Genomic DNA, 19,302 nt, shown 5'->3' on the forward strand with positions numbered 1-19,302 from the left:
CTCGATATAATTGCCTGCCCCACTCTAAAGCCAGAACAGACTCATAGATCACCTGGTCTGGTGTCCTGTATTAAGGGCCCCTCTTCACCCTGCCTGGTCTGTATACCAAGTTATATACCATTTTATAAAAAAGCAGGTTCACTGCCTAGGCAAACCTGAGGCAGTCTTGCTCTCTCAACCCTCTGCTCCGCCACTGTCTCCATTTGCTCTTAGGCAGGGCCCTGCATGATCCCAGAGCCAGGCAGCTCTTAACAAGACAGCCTTGCACAAACATGACAAGGGCCCCTTTGGATATGGCTGCCTGTGACTGCAAGGGCCTGGACCCAGGTGCTCTCTCCTGGCCCTATGTTCCTAGAGGCTCATCTCAGGATCAGAAAGGATGCTGTCCAGTTACAGAGTCATCTCCTAAACAAAAAAGACTGAAAAATGGCAGCCCTCCACCAGCTCCCACAGAGGCATGCAGATTTACAGGTCTCTCATTAACAGCACAGTCCTAAAATATTCAGACTGAAGCAATGGTTTATTTCTTACTTGTCATTTAGCTGATGAAAACTGCACAGCTTCACCTCCCAGGGACAAGTGGGGCCATGTCTGCAAGGGAATGTCTGGAGGTAAACAAACTCTCAAGGGAGTTTTAGAAACATTTCATGGAAATATTTCTATGACTCCATCCCAGAGGCATGGTGTTGCTGTGAGCTAGAATGAGCAAATATACATCCAGGGACATTTCCCTCTACAAGGAGGCATCAGAACCATTCAGATGTATATCACGGGCCTTGTAAGACTTCTCTTGTGGTAGAGACCTGAAAGAACCAAGCTTGATCCCCACCATTTCAGTGAAGGTCTGGGTGGTGGCTGGAGTTATCAGTAGGTGCCTACTGGCTTCTTAAGACCTGTCTACCTTACGGGGTCGCTGCTGCAATAGCACTGCTGGCAGAGTCCCCTCAGGGGGACACAGCGCATAGTGGCAGAAGAGATATTTCCAGTGGGTTTGTTCCATCACCTCCTCTGCAGCCAGAAGTCCCATCCTGTCAGCCTAGTGGATCCACACAGTAGCTTGTCCAGCAGAGCTAGGCAGCTAGAGAGTGTGATCTATGCATACGCAGGCTGACATAGCTATGCCAGCCAAACATAAGGCACAGACCAAGCCTTACTTTGCAGTTCTGATCAAGGGGAAAGACAAGAGAAAGAAGAGCTTTTTGGATCAGCGAGAACAATTCATTGTTGTTAAGATGACAATTGAAGTACCAAGAAGCACAAAGTGTTTACAAAGCTTTATGTGACCATTTCAACATATCCTGATCTTAGGAGGGGAAAGGAGTGCCTCTTTCTTTGGGCACCTCCCTCCTACCTTTTTTGCATCAACTCAAACCTAATCCTCTGTGTTTCAACAGTTCTACCAGGAGCAGCCAGCCTTGCCCAGGAGCTCAGGATCATACTCAAAGGACTTTCTTCTCCTCTTTCTTAACTGATCATCAGCTTGCACTTAGTCCAGGTCAGTGGAGAACTCACCTAGTAACAAGAATTTCCTGCTGTCGCCATAGAGCTGTCTCAGGTTGATACAGAACTCGTGGATTGAAGCCCCGTTGCGATACTCGTGGAGAAGCATTGCAAACTGCTGGATCTCTTGGGACGAGAGCTTCGTTCTTAGCTGAGGAGAAGACGCACAAGTCATGGATCAACCTCACTTTCAGAAGCAGAGAAGCCACTGCTAGCGATAGGCTGACAATTCAAATGGAGAGACATCAAAGGGCACTCTACAAACAGGCTATGGGAACTGAACCTCTCACTTGCAGACAGAACACAGGACCTGTCCCTAGCATACGTCTGTAAGCATGTTATGGACTTGAGTGATGCCTCACAACATATCCTGGTTAGCAAATGCAAAACCCACTGCAAAACCCATTGAACACACTCATGTTTCACCTGGGTGGAAAGCTCAAACTATCAAGTATCCAGGGCTGCCTGAGGGGAGACAAGAGATAAAGCCCAGAGGAGCAGGGTGGGGTCCTGAGATGCCCACATGCCCTTTCACTGAATCATCTGTGTGACTGATTTCTCTGCAACCCAGCAGGCAGCCCTCCCCAAACTGTGTTTGATAAAACAGCTCTCAAACACCCCACTAGTCCTACTTGGGACATTTCCCAGAAAGGATGGGCCACCTGCAACCCAGAGCAGTGCCCTGACCTGAGAACAGGTGACTGCAAGGACAGAGCAGGAGCTCTCAGAAGGAACCAGGTGTGGGCAGCCCCAGGCAGAAGCTGCCATTGGCATTTTAACCACCTGGTACAGAGGTGGTAACTGCAAAGGCAGTGAGTATTTTCCTCTAAAGCTTCCAGGTGAAAAGTACCTAATGCTCCCAAAGGAGGCTGCTAATTAACAAGCTTGACAAAGTCCATTAAGGCAACTCCTATTAACCCTGTTAATGACAACTTAATAGTGCCTTCCCAATCCGGTGGCCCCACTGCTGAAGCATCGCATATCACCAGAACCAATGCAGTTCATCTCCAAAGGTTTTAACTGAAAACAGCTTTTGCTCTAAGAAGCCAGACAGGAGACTGTACTCTAGCCACTTACCACCTGGGCCGACATATGTTCACCTCTCACTTAGATTCCTAATGGAAATTAGCCCAATGACCTCTGAACCTAATCTCTACATGACCACAAACTTGTGATATGAGAGGAAACAGAGAGGGGTCCTTAACGGAGTGGACCTGTATGGCTGAATAACTGCCAGAGCTTTTCAGATTCAATGCCTGGGGCTTGGAAATGTTCCCAAGAGTGCTGAGCCAGGCTGGTTCTAGCCTAATGAGACTCAAATATCGCCCCATAGGCAGCAGTCGTGCTTCTGCCCCTGTCGGGATGTTCCTACCGTCATCATGTAGTCCTGCAGCAGCTCCGTCGCCGTGGTGCTCAGCTCACTTTCGCTAACTGTCTTAATGTGTGGAGACGGCTGTGTTGAGAAGGAAGTGGGGGAGTTGCCCCCTGTATCCAAGGACTCTGGGAAGGAACTGCAAGGCAAAGAGATGCATGAGCCCCTTTTAGCACACTGAGTGCAAGCCAGGCTTCACCCTGGGGGTAGCTGCAGGGGAAACGGAGAGCCTCTGCAGCTTAGAACCGCATTTTCGTTGAGCCCGTGCTGTGGTGTGGAGTGGATCCCCAAAATCAAGCAGTTTGGGGGTTTTTCAACAGCATAGCTTTCATTGAAAAATCCCAGCTTGTCAAAGCTGAGGCTGTTCATGGGAAAGGGGCTGCCTCAGCAGGTTTCTTGACTCAGACAAAAGGCTTCAAAATCATCACCAAACCCCATTTGGATATTTTCACAATGGAAAATTGCAGTTTTCTCATTTGAAATGATGCTGATTTCAAAATTTCACTCTAGCCTAGAGGTCAGCAACTTTTTTGGCTGCAGTACCAAAAAGACCCCAACCTCGACCCATGCCTTGATCTGGTGTTTCAGGGGCAGACGGTGGGGGAGCAGCCAAGGGCCCAATCTCTGTTGCTGATGGCAAGTGCATGTGCACCTCTGGGTGGAAGGTGGGGGAGTGGCCAGGGTTGCACTGCCCTGGCCCCCTTCCCTGCTGTGGGCCCAGAGGCACATGTGCAGCTGCTGGCAGCCATGGAGCCCAGGATGCTCGCAACAGGAGGTGGGCAGGCTGCAAAACAGCTGCACTGGTGTCCGAAGCCCCGGCACCAGCTGTGCATGCGCCTTGGGGCACATGATGGGGAAGGGGCCAAGGTTGTGCTGCCCCAGGCCCCTTCCCCGCTGTGTACCCCAAGGCACACATGAAGTCACCACTGCCACAGAGCCCACCTGCTTGCAGCCTCCCGGTTGCCTGCCACAGCCGGCCTGGGCTCTGGGGAGATGCTGCCTGCCATAGAGCCCAGGCTGTCTGCAGCAGAGCTTGCAGCCTCCAGGCCACCTGCTACAAGCAACCCTGGCTCGGCAGCAGCTGCCCTAAGCTAGCTCCTGTTCTAGCACAACATTTGTATTTGTAAAAGGTTAAAAATGACTGAAATTGAAATAAAATGTACTGAAATGTTCACAGAGTTAGCATTGACCTGACACAATTCTTCTTCATTTCAGTTTTTCAGCCTGTGAAAAGCTTTTCAACATTCTGGCTCATCATAGTGGAAAAAAGAATTGCCAAAATGTTGAAAACTTTCAAGCCCCTTTCAACTCTCCCTGTTCAAGAGAAGGGAGATGTGTGTTATGGACATCTCTGGAATCTTGCAGGACAGTAATTTCACAAAAGAACACAAGCAGGCAGATACTGGGGTGCTGCATACCAGCAGCAATGCTGGTGTCAAAGTATTTCAGCCGTCGTTGCTGAAACCAGCTCGTGCAGATTTTAACAGATCCTTTTATGCTGTAAACCCAATATCAGGTCTATCTAAATCAGCTAGAAGTCACATATGCCAAACTATCTTATACACTGTTCACCATCAACTTACAAAGTGCTTGCTTCTATTTCGTAAGATTCTTTAATGTCCACTTTTGTAGAAGAGTCATCTGCAAGGAAGAGATTCCAGTCAAGAGATTTAAAGCCACAAATGCCATAGAATTCCTACCCTGCAGGTCACAAACATCCCCAGTGTCTTTAAGGAGAGGGTGAAAAGGCATGCTAGAACAAGGGAAAAATGTGAATTCCCTGCTGATTTAGGACAGTATCTGGAGATCTAGAACGGGATACAGAACAGGCCCAGAAGGGAAGATGAACTGCAAAGCGATGCAGTGCTGTTTTATTACACTGCTGCTGTTGACCAAGAAGAGGAAGACAACAGAGCATGTGTGAAAAAACAGGTGCTACCCACAGTGTTTCTGGTTCCTAGGGTCTTTCAGCAGCACCCTGGCTGAACTGACAATCCCAAACTATATTTGCCAGTAGCAGTCAGCTCTGCATCATTCAACTTCACATGGAGAACAGAGCAGAAGACTAGGAGGAGCTTTTATCAGCCCCTTCTGCTCTCCCTGCCTCTCCCAACCCCCGCTGGGACAAAACTCATTAGAGACAGAGGCTCTGGTCAGAGCCACCGGTGTCCCAAAGCTGGGGCCGTTTGGAGATGCATAGCCTAGCTGTAGTTTGCAATGCATCTTTGGGAGCTCCAGCAGTGAGAGAAGTTGCCAGGTAGGCCTATGATTGCTGGAAACTGGGCTGCTATTGGAACCAGTTTTCCCATCCTAAAAGCTGAAGGGTGAGCTGGGAAATGACATGGCTGTGGGGAGTAGGGGAGTGTGACACAAGGGGTTGGGCTTGGGTTAGAAGACCAGGGAGCAAGGGGAAGCGCTGCTGTACGTACCGCTGTGCAGGGACATGTGCCGCGTGGGTGTTGAGGCCCCATCAAATATTGCTCTGTCTAAGAAGTCGATGGTGGACTCAGTGTAAACAATCTGGAAGACTTGGCTGAGAAGTGAGCAGAGCTCCTCTGCGGTTACCTGAGCAGGGAGCAACAGGTGGGGTCAGACGGGGCAGCTGCACTGCATTATCAAAGGGATGGCATTCCCCCAGGACACACAAACATACACTTTAGCCTCTTTAAAAGGGAGGAGAAGCAGCTGCTCAGAGCATAACAGCTGCCAGGCACTCCCAGTTCCTGTGATCTTGCAGAGACACAAGTGAGCTAAATCCCCATCAGTGAAGCAGGGTTGTTTTGTTACAGCTGTATTGCCACAGAATCAAGCAGCTGTAACAGCTGCATTGCTTGAATCCATTATCCTACCATAGTAATGCAGCTGTTTCACCTGTCTATACCCTCTACTTGTCCCCCAAAAGAGATGCACTGTGTGTAACTCAGGTGTATTATTACCTGTATGTATAAGGGCATTGCATCACTCTTAGAGAACCCCACTGTTTCAAAAGGGAGGGATACAGGCTGCTTCTTTTTGCAGAAGAAGCCAACTACCAGGACCAAAAAGGCTAATTTTCTCTAGTTCCTTGGTGCTTGCCACTAGGGGAAAGGCCAAAGAAGGAAGGAACCCTGTAACTAACAGCCTTGTTTGCCAAACTAGGGACATTTATAGTTTCATAGTTTGTAGGGTTGGAAGGGACCTGAGCAGATCATCAAGTCCGAGCCCCTGCCATGGCAAGAAACAGTACTGGGGTCAAACAACCCTCGTGAGGTGTTCATCCAGCCTCCTCTTAAAGACCCCCAGGGTAGGAGCCAGCACCACTTCGCTTGGAAGTTGGTTCCAGATCCTAACCGTCCTGACCATGAAGTAGCGCCTCCTGATATCTAGCCTGAATCTCCCCTCTGCCAGCTTGTGACCGTTATTCCTGGTCACTCCTGGCGGTGCTCGGGGGAACAGGGACTCCTCCAATGCCTGCTGATCCCCTCTGACAAGTTTGTAACAGGCCACAAGATCCCCCCTCAGCCTTCTCTGGTGGAGGCTGAACAGGTTCAGCTCCCGTCGCCTCTCCTCATAGGGTTCCCTGCTGCCCCGACCATGCGAGTGGCCTCCTCTGGACCCTCTCCATGCTGTCCACATCCCTCCTGAAGTGCGGCACCCAGCACTGGACGCAGTCCTCCAGCTGCGGCCTGACCAGTGACGCACAGAGGGGGAGGATCACCTCCCTGGCCCTGCTCGAGATGCATCTGTGGATGCATGACAAGGTGCGGTCGGCCTTCCTGACCGCATCCCCACACTGCCGGCCCGTGTTCATCTTGGAGTCACTGATGACTCCAAGATCCTTTTGTGTCTCTGCACTGACGAGAAGGGAGTTCCCCAACCTGTAGGTATGGTGCTGGCTCTTCCTCCCCAGGTGCAGCACCTTGCACTTGTTGGTGTTGAATCCCATCCCATTCTCATCCGCCCACCCCTGTAACCTGTGTAGGTCCGATTGCAGCCTATTCCTCCCTCCTAGCGTGCCCACTTCTCTCCACATCTTGGTGTCGTCTGCAAATTTGAACAGGTGCTTTTCACCCCCTCGTCCAAGTCCCTGATGAAGATGTTGAACAGTATGGGCCCGAGGACTGAGCCCTGGGGGACCCCACTGCCCATATCCCTCCAGGTCAAATAAGACCTGTCCACCACAACTCTCTGGCCCTCCAGCTAGTTAGTGACCCATTTGACTGTGTAGGTGTTGACCTCCATATACATTTTCACGCTGCAATGCACTGCAGATCCAGCAAGTCACAGCAGACTCAATTAATTGAGTGTTCTCCACACGAGCTAGCACACACCGCACTGCATTGCTTATGGTTGTACAAGTGGTGAAATGCATGTCACCACAGAGAAAAGAGTGGTGGTGTGCTTTTGAACTAAAACACTTTCAGTGTCTTCTAGTTCAAAAGCAGACCGCCACCATTTTCTGCATGCTGGTGCACATTTTGCCATTTATACAACTGCATGCATTGCAGTGCCGGGCACTTTTCAAAGCACCTGGCGCTGTGGCACATGCATGTGTAAAAATGCCCTAGATGTTTCTGCACTGCGTGATTTCCCCCCTGTACATTTCAGAGAAAAGGATGAACAACAGAGACTGTTAGACCCTAACCACCCAGCATGGTGTCACTCAGCTGCACACTCAGCTGAGCACTGCAGAGCTAATCAGAGGCAATCTAAAGACAGGAACACAGGGCACAGCCGAACAAGGCATGTGGGACTAAATGATGTCATGACTCTATTTATACCCCCATCCTATTCTCCTTCTCGGTCCACTGGGTTTAGAACTTGCCGTATCCATTATTTTATACACCTATCTATATATCTTGCTGTATCTATCATTTTAACCCATGGCAAATGCTCAGGAGGTAGCAGCTCTCTGAAAGGCACCAGCAGTCCTCTGGGAGTAGAACAAGATAGACAGGCACTGGTTCCATGCTGTTGCTACTACTCATCTGCATCTTTGGGTGGGCAGGTGAAAATCTCTGAGTCTGGAAGCACAAGGGCACAAATGTGCTGCTCCTCCCCACTCTGGTGTCCAAGAAAAGTCACTAATGCTGAGAGCACAATGCTTTTCCTGGATCAAGACTGACTGCAGGGAAAAAAGCTGCACCTTCAAATGCATTCATGGGTCTGAATCCATTTGTGAGCTTGAGACGGGAGGATGGAGCTTCCTTCCTTGTACAGCTCCTAATCTGCTGAGGGAGCCTTAATGCACTGAGTAGAGAGGTTACTAAATAATGCAGGATGCTACTGTGAAGGAATGCAAATATCCTCAGGGAAAGCAGTGCTATGGGTATTTCTCGATGGGGAAAGTATCTTCTCCTAAAACTGGGGGAAGGGTTAGCAAAAAACTTGGATCCAAAGCTTACAGCACCCAGAGTTATGGGGGTACCTTGTAGCAGGCAATTCACAGCTTGTGTTGAATCAGACTGCGATCTTAGTTATACTGTGTAAATATGGGCAAGTCCCCTGTGGCTAAGGGAGCTCTACAAAATCATAGAATCAGACAACAAGGGTTGGGAGGGACCTCAGGAGGTCACATCTAGTCCAACCCCCTGCTTCAAACAGGACCAGCCCCAACTCCATCATCCCAGGCAAGGCTTTGTCCAGGCAGGTTTTGAAAACTCCCAAGGATGGAGTTTCCACCACCTCTCTGGGTAACCTGTTCCAGTGCTTCACTACCTTCCTAGTGAGAAAATTCTTCCAACTATCTAACCTAAACTTCCCTTGCTGCAGTTTGAGCCCATTGCTCCTTGTTCTGTCGTCTGCCCCCACTGAGACCAGCCCAGCTCCATCCTCTTTGCAGCCCCCCGGCAGGGAGGTGAAGGCTGCTAGTCAATCCCCCCTCGGTCTTCTCTTGACTAAATAAACTTAGTTCCCTCAGTCTTTCCTCACAAGTTATGTCTCCCAGCCCCCAAACCATTTTCGTTGCCCTTCACTGGACTCTTCCAACTTGTCCACATCCTTTCTGTAGTCAGGGGCTCAAAACTGGACACGACTCCAGATGTGGCCTCCCCAGTGCTGAATAGAGGGGAAGAATCGCTGCCCTGGACCTACTGGCGACGCAGCTACCAATGCAGCCCAGGATGCCAGTAGCCTTCTTGGCAACAAGGGCACACTGCTGGCTCCTATTCAACCTATTGTCCCCTGTCCCCCCAGGTCCTTTTCTGCAGAGCTGCTGCCCAGCCAGTCACCCCCCACAGCCTGATCTGATGCATGGGATTGCTCTGTCCTAAATGCAGGACTTTGCACTTGTCCTTGTTGAACCTCATAAGATTTCCTTTGGCCCAATCCTCCAATTTGTCGAGGTCACTCTGAATCCTAGCCCTACCCTCCAGTGTATCTACTGCTACCCCCAGCTTGCTGTCGTCTGCAAACTTGCTGAGGGTGCACTCTGTGCCATCTTCCATGTCACTGATGAAGACATTGAACAAAAACTGGCTGGATACAGGCTGGATTTGGAGACATCACCTATGCATAACACACCCAGCCAGCCTTCCTGTTAACTGTGTAGGCGGCAGCCTCCATGCAAACTCCAGTACTATTTTTATCACGGCATTTTGACTGAAACAGCAATATCAGAGCAGAACATTTGCGGCATTCAGCCTTACTTTATTCTCTGTAGCCAGGACCACCAAACAGCAAGCTTCGACAGGTACCACTCCACTCTCTGACAGCGACCCAGACGTGAGGGCTTTGGAGCTTTCAGCACAGAGACTCTGACTTGGAGAAATCCCAGGGTCCTGAGCTGAGAAACAGAGAAGCCATTAATGAACAAGAAAGGGGAACAGAGTGTTTGGATGCAATTGCTCCCTGCAGTACTGGTGCTACCAGATTTGTACTATTGCATAAAGAGATGCAGTACAAGGCCTTGTGTCTCTAATCCACGCATACAAGCCAATCTCAGTGTGTTCTGGTGCCTTCTGAATGACACACAGCAGCCCTGACAGCCTACATCCAAAAAGCCAGGCCAGTGCTATTTAAAGCGCCCAGCTAATGTTGCACCAAGCTACCAGCACAAAGCAGCCAGCACTGTGGCATAAGACAGCCCTGTATTCTAGTAACCGTGAGTTTGTTCTGGCTGCCAGGTTAAGTGCTTTTGTGCATCAGAAGCAGGGATTCTTGTGTGAGCGAATGTGAATAACACCCCCGCCCTTAGAGAGGACTGAGGGGTGGGCACTGCACACCAAGGTACTTCTTGGCCTCATGTTGCACACAACTCAGCCCTAGCTGTGTTCTTGCCTTCTCTCCAGCTCAGACTAACAGAAATGTTCAGGCAGGACCTCAGCCCATAGACTACACAGTGCCGTGCACACCTATGTAGGGAGTCGGAAGAAAAGCAAAGGTAACATTGGACCCCTGCTAAACCAAACAGCACAACTGACAACCAACTCCCAGGAAAAAGCTAACATGCTTAATGTGTACTTCACATTGGTTTTTCATCAACCCCAAGGATCCGCCTTGCCTAGCAGGATGCAGGACGGCCAGGGTGAGGGTGAAATTATACCCAGCATCAGTATAGACCTTGTAAAGGAACACCTTGAGAGGCTGGACCCCAAGTCAGCGGGTGCTGACAGACTGCACCCCAGAATACTTAAGGAACTGGCAGGAGTCATAGCCTAACCACTGGCCAAGATTTTCGAAAACTCGTGGTGCTCAGGTGAAGTACCTAAAGACTGGAAGAGGGCCAATGTGGTGCCTATCTACAAGAAAGGGAGGAAAGTAGATCCAGGGAACCACAGGCCAATCAGCTTGACCTCGATCCCTGGTAAGATTCTGGGGGGGGGAAAAAAAATCAAAGAGTCCATTCTTGACACGCTGGCTAATGGCAACATCCTGAGGGACAGCCAGCATGGGTTTGTCGCAGGTAGGTTTTCCCTGACCAATCTCATCTCATCCTACGACCAGGTGACATATCACCTGGACAAGGGAGAAAAGATTGACATCATATATCTGGACTTCAAAAAAGCCTCTGATCTGGTGTCCCACAATCTCCTCTTGGAAAAATTGGCCAACTGTGGTCTCGGCTACACCACAATCCGATGGCTGAGGCCAGACTCAGAGAGTGGTTGTCAATGGAACCAAATCATCATGGCAACCTGTGACCAGTGGTGTCCCCCAAGGCTCTGTCCTTGGACCAGTTCTCTTCAACATCTTTATCAAAGATGTGGACATTGGTGTCAGAAGTGGACTGACCAAGTTTGCCGATGACACCAAACTTTGGGGTAGAGCGTCCACACCAGAGGATAGGCTGGTGATCCAGGCTGACTTGGATAGGCTGAAAAAGTGGGTGGATACAAACCTGATGACTTTCAATACCAGCAAATGTAAGGTACTCCACCTCAGGGGAAAAAAAAGCCACAGCACCCTTATAGGCTCAGCAGTGCTACACTCGTTAGCACCAAGGCCAAAAGGGACTTGGGGGTCATGACTGACCACAAGATGAACATGAACCACCAATGCAATGTTGCAGCTGGTAAAGCAAACCAAACTGGCTTGTATACATAGGTGCTTCTCAAGTAAATCTCGGGATGTCATCCTCCCGCTGTACTCGGCCTTGGTGAGGCTGCAGCGGGAGTACTGCATCCAATTCTAGGCTCCACTATTCAGGAAGGATGTGGAGAAGCTTGAGAGAGTCCAGGGGAGAGCCACACGCATGATCAGAGGGCAGGAGAATAGACCTTATGAAGAGAGGCTGAGAGCCATGGGTCTCTTCATCCTAGAAAAGTGCAGGCTCAGGGGAGACCTGGTGGCAGCCTATAAGTACATCAGGGGTGTGCATCAGGATGTGGGGGAACGTCTGTTCACCAGAGCGCCCCAAGGGATGACAAAGACCAATGATCACAAAGTCCTTCAAGACCCTTTTAGGCTGGACATAAGAAAAACTTCTTTATTGTCTGAGCCCTCAAAGCCTGGAATGGACTCTCTCCAGAGGTGGTGCAAGCACCTCCTCTGGACTCCTTTAAGAAGCGTTTGGATGTTTATCTTGCTGGGATCCGTTGACCCCAGGTGACTTCCTGCCCCTTGGGCAGGGGCCTGGACTCGATGACATCTCAAGGTCCCTTCCAGCCCTAATGTCTATGAAATCTATGAAACACTGATTCTGTGTGCAGGAACAGCCAGCACAGCAGCATGGAGACTGTAGCACAGGAAAGTTCCCTGCTCATCCCTCCAGCTTAAAGGAGAGTATATGGTCTCCCTCCACCATCAGGGATCAATGCCTCATGCACACAAAGTGCAGGGTACCTGCTGGTGCCTTCACACACCAGTGCTGCTGGAGCTACATGCCCCGTTGGTTCTCTTGGGCGACTGGGTGCAGGGGACTGGACGCCATGGCTGGGGGTCCCTTCCAGTCCTATGTCCCTTGATATGAAAACAGAGTTGATGGCCAAGTAACTACTCAAGCCAATGCTGATAGACAGTCTTAGCTGGGGAACTGCTTGAACAGCAAGTGGAAACAAGGCAGCTGGATCAGCTCTTCAGCTCAGACTGAACTTCGCAGGGAGCACATACAGTAGTGGCACACAGCCTTTTTGGGTCTGATCCACTGGTTTTGGAGCCCATCTGATCCTGGCACGTGAAAACCAACTTGTCTGATGGTCTTACTATGGAGCATGTCAGGAAAGCACAATGCTGTGGAAGTTCAATGGCTGCTTTTTGTGAGCTGAACGCCTGCCCGGCTCATGTATCTGACTAGCCCTTCTCTGCAGGGACCTTCCTCGTGCTGTTTTCAGGCTACAAAACCTTTTCTGTCCCTGTCTCTCAAACTCTGCTGCAAGAAAACTGGCAGGCCTTTGGCATGACTCTGGCTGTCCAAACTACAAGGTGTTTCCAGGTGATTGCAGGCATTGGATACAAAATACACAATACCTGTTACCCCAGGGCTGGAGCTGGGCTGTAACCCAACTGCTCCAGATGAAGGGATAAGGCCACAACTAGCCTTCACCAGACCTGCACTTAAGCCTGATTCTCAGGATCAAAGGAAAACAGAAACCAACCATCTCCCTAGCCTGATACTGGAGGCTATTGGTTGGCAAGGCCTGAGGACTGAGCAAGCTGGGTTTTCTAAATGTCCTCTCTCAGGGCTGGCAATCTAACTTTCCAGCTCTCCTTATGGTTTTGTTTGCTGACGCTGGGCAATGCCGTTCCATGCCTCCAGTGCAGACAGTATGAAAGGAGGCACTGAATGGACTGAGTGACAAATGGGGTTTTGATCGCTGGCTAATTCACCACCTCGCGTGTTGTACTGCTGAGCTGTGCCCTTGTATGTTCCACAAAGACTCAGCTGGAGGCAGCCAAGACGGCTGGGATCCGGCCTTCTCTGCTACGCAGAAAGCCCCAGGCTGACTGCATGTCCCATGTCAGACGCAGACAGGCTCAATTACCCCCGTGTCATACAAGAACGAAGGCCTTGCTCCTCGTTCTCCCAGGCCCGTCTGTCATGGCTCGCACCAAGGTACCAGACAGGAGCATAAGGGAGGCTCGGGGACTCAGCCAGCCTGCGGGGACTGCAAACACGCCAGGGAAGGGAGCACGGCTCCACCAGCCAGGAGAAGCAGCTCCACAAGAGGGAGCTCTCCGTCGCAAGCACCGAGCGCGGGTCCAGGACACAGCCTCGCACTACGGTGAAAAACAGACAAGGCTTGAGGCTGTAATTCCAGCAGACGTTTCTGACGACTCCAGCTAATTGCCAGCTTCACTCTGTGGTTCGGATGCTCATGATCCATTGACAGAATTACAGCTCTGGAGTCCAGACCTTTCTACATACTCCCCCCCACACCACCCTCCCCGTCTCAAAGGCTTTAAAAATCAAACAAGTCACTGCCATTATATTTACTGAGGAAAAGAGATGCATCCCCCTACAGTCACTGGTGAAATGCTCAATTAAACACAGAATGGATGGCGAGGTTCCTGAGTGTTTTCCAACTTTGACAACAGTCAGAAAGAACACACAACACATGCACACACATCTGCCCTGCTCCGACATGCTGCCTGAAGTCTGGGAGGCAGGTACCTCCATTAGGATTGCAACACACTGTCCATTTCATTCAGAAATCAGCTGGATGCAACATGTGCTTTGGGCTTTTGACAGCACTTACCTGGCATTTTGAGTGCGAAAGCTGCAGTGAGTTCAGACAGGCACAGCAGTAAGCCATTCAGACAGGCTGATATCTTCCCCGTAAAAAAACAAATTCTATCACAACTCAGCTGTAGGTCTAACCTGATGGAAAGCCTCGTTTACATATATTGGGAAAATGAAGGGCTCCTCCCGCTCCAGAAAGTCAATTTAAGAGAAATGCATTAGTAAAACGATTGCATCTTGGTAATTAAAGCATCTTACAGAGAAAATCCAAAGCATGCTATGAACTACTCTGCATGACACTGACATTAATCGGGTGTAACGCCCACCACCAGACATTAGCGGACCTCAGTTTAAAAGGCAATCCACGTTCCTCTCTGGAGACCACCTGAGTGGGGTCATCTCTGCCACCTCCACAGTCCTTGCGCTAGTCACAGCCTACCTGTCTTCAGTACCACCAGGTGAGAGGAGTCATCCCGGATGTATGACACCGAAGCGATATCATGGATGGGGACCCTGAGTATGATGTCTTCTCCATCCCTCCACACCAGCTTGATGTTGTAGGCAGACAGACTAATCACCGCATCGTGCTCCTGGGTCAGCTGCCCTGGGAGCTGATGTGCTCTCTATGACAAAGGAGTTTTCATTAACAAGTCAAAGGCTCCTTTCCCCTGTCATTAGCCCCTGGTCAAGGCAGCACTGGGAAGAAGGGAACACCCACCTCCACTTCTCTGCTCCTTTCATGTGCCATTGACCTTAACTGAATCTACTAAAACATGAGCAGTAAGCATCTAAAATGAAACCCACTAGACACATATCACATTTCAAGCAGCCTCTCAAACTCTGCTTAAGATTCCCCCTCACCCCTATAACTTGAATCATTTATCCTTGTACTGTCAGCCTTTGATCTCTCTGCCCTGCACCCTCCATGCCTGGAGTACTACATGCATATATAAAACGAGAACAATAGGGACAGAGGAGCTAGCAGAGTGCACTCAACAAAAGTTCAGGCTGGAGTGTATAAATGGCCTGGTACTCACCTTGGCATTATCTATTAAATGAAGGATTTCAGTACGACTGGAGGGATTCAGGTATCCAGGGACAGATGTTAATTGGCCTAAATACTGGGAAGGGAAAAAAAAATCCATTACCAGGTGATACACGCACCCCACAGTGAAATCTCTCCAGTCACAGAAAATGGTGAATTTAAAGATAAATACCAACTCGGAAGCCATAACTTAAGCTCAGTTTAAAAGCAATCCAGGCCAGCTGTTGTCTTGATGCTACATTTAGAAACCTTTGGAGAACTACTTGAGACTGAAGACTTCCGATGAGGCCAGGCAGGGCTTTCACTATTACTACAAGCTGGTCTCCAAGAGCTGAAATTCAATTTGATGGCCAAAAAGCAATCTGCCAAGTCTCAAGGTGTACAGCCAGCAGAGCCTTACAAACAGCTGTCATTCTCCCAAAGCAGCCGTTAAAGCAACCAGCAAGCAGGATGTCCTTCCAGCTGGCCTGTGTGTGGCAGGACTATGCTACACTATTTCACAGCTCTCAGCTGGGATGTACTCCAAAGCACTTTCCACGAGTTAAATACACTTAGGAAATTAGCTAAGGACCAAGAAGCAAAGCATAAATATCCTTTCAACTAAGTTCTAGACGTGGACAAGGCCAGTGGCTCTTCTAGATAGCAGAAGCTATAGAGAAAAGGGGCTCTTGTCTTAAGTTTGGCATGGCCGGAGGTTATACACAACACTGAGCACTGCATGGGCCTCCATTGCATGGCAAAGGGATAGGCATTTGCTGGGGCCCACAGGCACATTAACTGTTCATGGCCTATGTGAGGGCCAGGGGTCACAGCAGGCTGTCCCCTTGCGAGTCACATGGCTGCCTTGCCTTAAATGAACAGTGATGTGGTTTGCAAAGGAGCATGCAAATGCATACACACTTGCTCCATTCAATCAGCTAGGGGAAGGCATCTGAAATTTTGAACTCAGTCCTCAGATGAATGAATGAGGAAGCCACTGGAGCAGCCTAAAGATGGAAATGATGTGGCTGTGCTTTATCCTTTGCTCTCTGTGTCGGCAAGACCCACTGAGGAAAATTCTGAGAATGTCTTGATGGCAGGGCCCTTTTGGGAAAGGAAAACACACTTGCATGGAAAGCTGAACTGAGGGCACAATTCCAGACATGGGTGAACACCAAAGGCCTCTTGCACTGTGCACTGCAGCAAAGCAATCCTCCCCGTCACACTTGCGCATCAGACGGGAGGATGAAGTTGAGAGAAGGATGAAAGAGATCCTGTCCCTCACCTCCCCAAAGTTACCTTAACTTCCTTTTCGATGTAGTCATTCAGCAGTATGTCTGGTTCAACTCGATCGGGCAAGGACAGCAGGACGGTGTGAAGCGGGCGTCTCTCAGTAACCTTCTCCTGGGCCTTTTTATCCCGTCCCTTCTCGCCTTTCAAGAAGACTCGTTTGAAAGGGGACACGATTCCAGGCTGCTGGCAGAAACAGAAATGGGTTAGGGCTAGGCTTTGCATGATCTGCAATCTGCACGCACATGAAGCCTTCTTGATAGACCTGTCGCAGGGAATGAGAGGCTGGCTATCAGACTCCAAGCATGGTGGAAGTGGGAACTGGGCGCTCTCTGTTCCAGCGTGCCAAGCAGAGATGAGGTGTGCTGCCTCTCCCCTGAAAGGCCTCATTATTCACCTGTTCCCATAGCCTTTCTGAAATGAATGGCTGATTCTCCTCCAGGTGCGCAATAATGCTAGGGCGAAAAAGGAAGGACACAAAATCAGCTTTCAGTCCCTGTCTTTTGGGAGACCGAGAACGCTCCAGTGGGTCTAAACATTTGGGATTTAGAGCGCTGCGTTACAAGCAACTCAGAGGGCTGCACAAAGCCCGCCATGCTCCCCCCACCCCACCCAACCACAGCCACTTCTTCTGGGTTTGGATGCATTTCCTGCAGACTCCACTTCTACAGAAGGATGCTTTCACTTCTGCCCTAGAAGAGGCACCTCTGCTCTCATACACAGCCTCTATCCTTCTCTGCCTATTGCCTTCGCAAAGGTCGACTGCCAGATCATGGCTGTGAAGCAGCACCATTTTGTTTCGACGTCCATTTTGCCATTTCAAAGGGCCAGTGTTTCATTTCATCGTTTCGAAGCGCTATCCCATTTCGTTTTGTTGAAACCGTTTCACTGTTTCGCCCATAGGCTGTAACGGGGAATCATGAAAATGCCTAAAACTTTGTCATTTCTTGACTGACTTGGATGAAAATTGCAGGGATGGTAGCCCCTTCTGAGGGCATGAAGCCTGCCATGTTTCAAGGAGACAGGTGAAAAGGTTTCTGGGAAACTGCACTTCAAACTGTTCAAAGCACACCTCCTGACATCATCTACACATCCGGTGTGTAGATCTGGGGGCCCACACCCCTGGGAGGGCTGCAGGGGCTGTGCCGGACTCCTCCCAGGGGTGCAGGCCCCCGGATCTGCCTGCTGGACGACAGGAGGCTGCCACTGCCACCTGGGACTGAAGCCAGTAAGCCTGGCTTTGAAACTCGAAGCATTTTGAAACTTTCGAAACATTTCGAGTGCCCTCATTTCATTTCAAAACTGTTTCGAAGCCTTTTGTTTCATTTCAATTTCACTGTTTCGAGCTCAAAACATGTTGAAACAGCTTCAAAATGAAACACCCAGCAAAATTTTGCACAGTCCTAATCGCTGGATGTTCACACAGTTGCTACAGTTGCCAAAAGTCCTCTTTTAGGGGGGTGTGCCCCAACAGCAAGATGGGTACAACAGGTGAAAATAACCCAAAGTACATTAAAGCTAGGGAGGAAATGTAGGACTTGAGTCTGAATGTGGGGTGATATTCTTTCCAGGAACACATGACAGCAGTGTTAAATGTTCGTGTTTATCATGACAACTGAGTACTTCCCTTTCAAGAAATAATTTACCACACTGCACTTCCAAGCATATAAATACGTATGTTAAAATGGATGGCTCTGGAAGTAGTTATGCCACTCTCAACAGCAGCCGTATGCAATTTTATGATCCATCCAAACATTAGCAGTAGGGATTTTGTCCTAAAGCAATCAGAGCTCTGACATTATGGGACATTTCTCTCCTCCTAACGGCTTCCTCGTGAAGGTCTTTGAAGGTCTTCAAAATCCAAAAATAAAGGACTGCTAGGTCAAGCTGGAGTCTGGGAAAAAACAACCCAAGCAGAGTTGTTCTTGTCTTTTTAAATTCACTCGCGATAATAGAGGCTCTGTGATCAGAACGTAGCTCAATTATACTGCAGACTTGTGCAAGGCAGAACAGAATCCAGCTTGTTCTGCCGGGCTGTACTCGCACGGCAGCGCTAAGGACTTGTTTGTGTGAATAAACCAAATAGATCTGACTCACAAAGGCAGGGAGAAGACACAAAGTCAGAGGGAGCTATTCTACAAGACAGCCTGGCCGACTAGGGTGACACTAACTGGCTGCCATCTGTTAGCAACAAATTTCTATGATCATGTTCAGTTTTATTGCTTTTCATGTTCTCCAATAAGCTGCTTCTGTTCGAATAGGAACGTGCTGGGCAAAAAGAAATCGCAAGAATTGTTTGAGGGCGTTCAAGGTAAACCCGAGGTGCCCTGCAGGAAAAGCTGCTGCAGTAAGAAAGGAGGTAAATTTTCAGAGTTCATTAGCAGCCCCAGATAACGGCTTGTTTGGCTCTCAAGCTGATGCAGACGAAGCCTCGGGTCTAGCAGGAAGGCGAAGAGAAGCAGCAGCCTTTCCAGAGTAAACACTGCCTCGAAGTAAAAAGAAGCCATCAACTAGAGTCCTTTGTGATCAGACTGGCTTACCAGGTGGCAAAGCTGTCCCGATCCTCACTGTATACCCAGCCAGCCACCGCCTAGGGAAATACCCGGTGGAGGTTACCACCATCTCTCTGAGGCTCTGGTCATCACCCCCCGGCCAGAGGGTGCCCGGCACTTCTGGGGGCCAGCCATTTACTGCAGCCCCCATCTGACCCCCCTGACAATACCTATTCGCTCAGCCTTACTGCAGCTCCCAACTCTGCTTTCCTGCTGCACGGGCCAGTCTGCACTACGAAACGGGGAGCTGGTTGTGCCTCAATCTAAGCCACATTTGCGGTGAAGCCAGAGTGGGTGGCATGAACATGGCACAAATGCTTGTCAGTCAGGACATAAGGGTAATGCAATGATGCACGGGTGGCAAACACCCTGGATTCCCAGGGATGCGTCCCTAGAAGAGGGGAAAGCCGGGCAGGTGCTCCCATTGCTTGTGTGGCTCGATCCCGAGTGGGAATTTCCTGGATGT

General features: G+C 49.7%; 1 protein-coding gene across 3 annotated transcripts in view; it reads right to left on the reverse strand.

Moving 5' to 3' along the window:
• The window catches only part of CCM2 (CCM2 scaffold protein), an 82,213-nt gene that overhangs the window by 14,438 nt on the left and 48,473 nt on the right, over positions 1-19,302 (reverse strand). For 2 of the 3 annotated variants that reach the window (XM_090047987.1, XM_090047988.1), the window contains exons 2-9: positions 16,294-16,467; positions 15,008-15,091; positions 14,410-14,593; positions 9,499-9,635; positions 5,302-5,437; positions 4,456-4,513; positions 2,873-3,011; positions 1,513-1,651 (exon numbers count right to left, since the gene is read on the reverse strand). In XM_090047987.1, coding sequence (XP_089904113.1) covers positions 1,513-1,651; positions 2,873-3,011; positions 4,456-4,513; positions 5,302-5,437; positions 9,499-9,635; positions 14,410-14,593; positions 15,008-15,091; positions 16,294-16,467 — 1,051 coding nt within the window. Of the gene's footprint in view, positions 1-531; positions 592-1,512; positions 1,652-2,872; positions 3,012-4,455; positions 4,514-5,301; positions 5,438-9,498; positions 9,636-14,409; positions 14,594-15,007; positions 15,092-16,293; positions 16,468-19,302 lie in introns of all 3 variants that reach the window. The other variant, XM_090047989.1, reaches the window with a different exon arrangement.

This window comes from Crocodylus siamensis, chromosome 5, assembly GCF_052110815.1.
Source record: "Crocodylus siamensis isolate JL-2025a chromosome 5, ASM5211081v1, whole genome shotgun sequence".
In the NCBI taxonomy this organism is placed as follows: domain Eukaryota; kingdom Metazoa; phylum Chordata; order Crocodylia; family Crocodylidae; genus Crocodylus; species Crocodylus siamensis.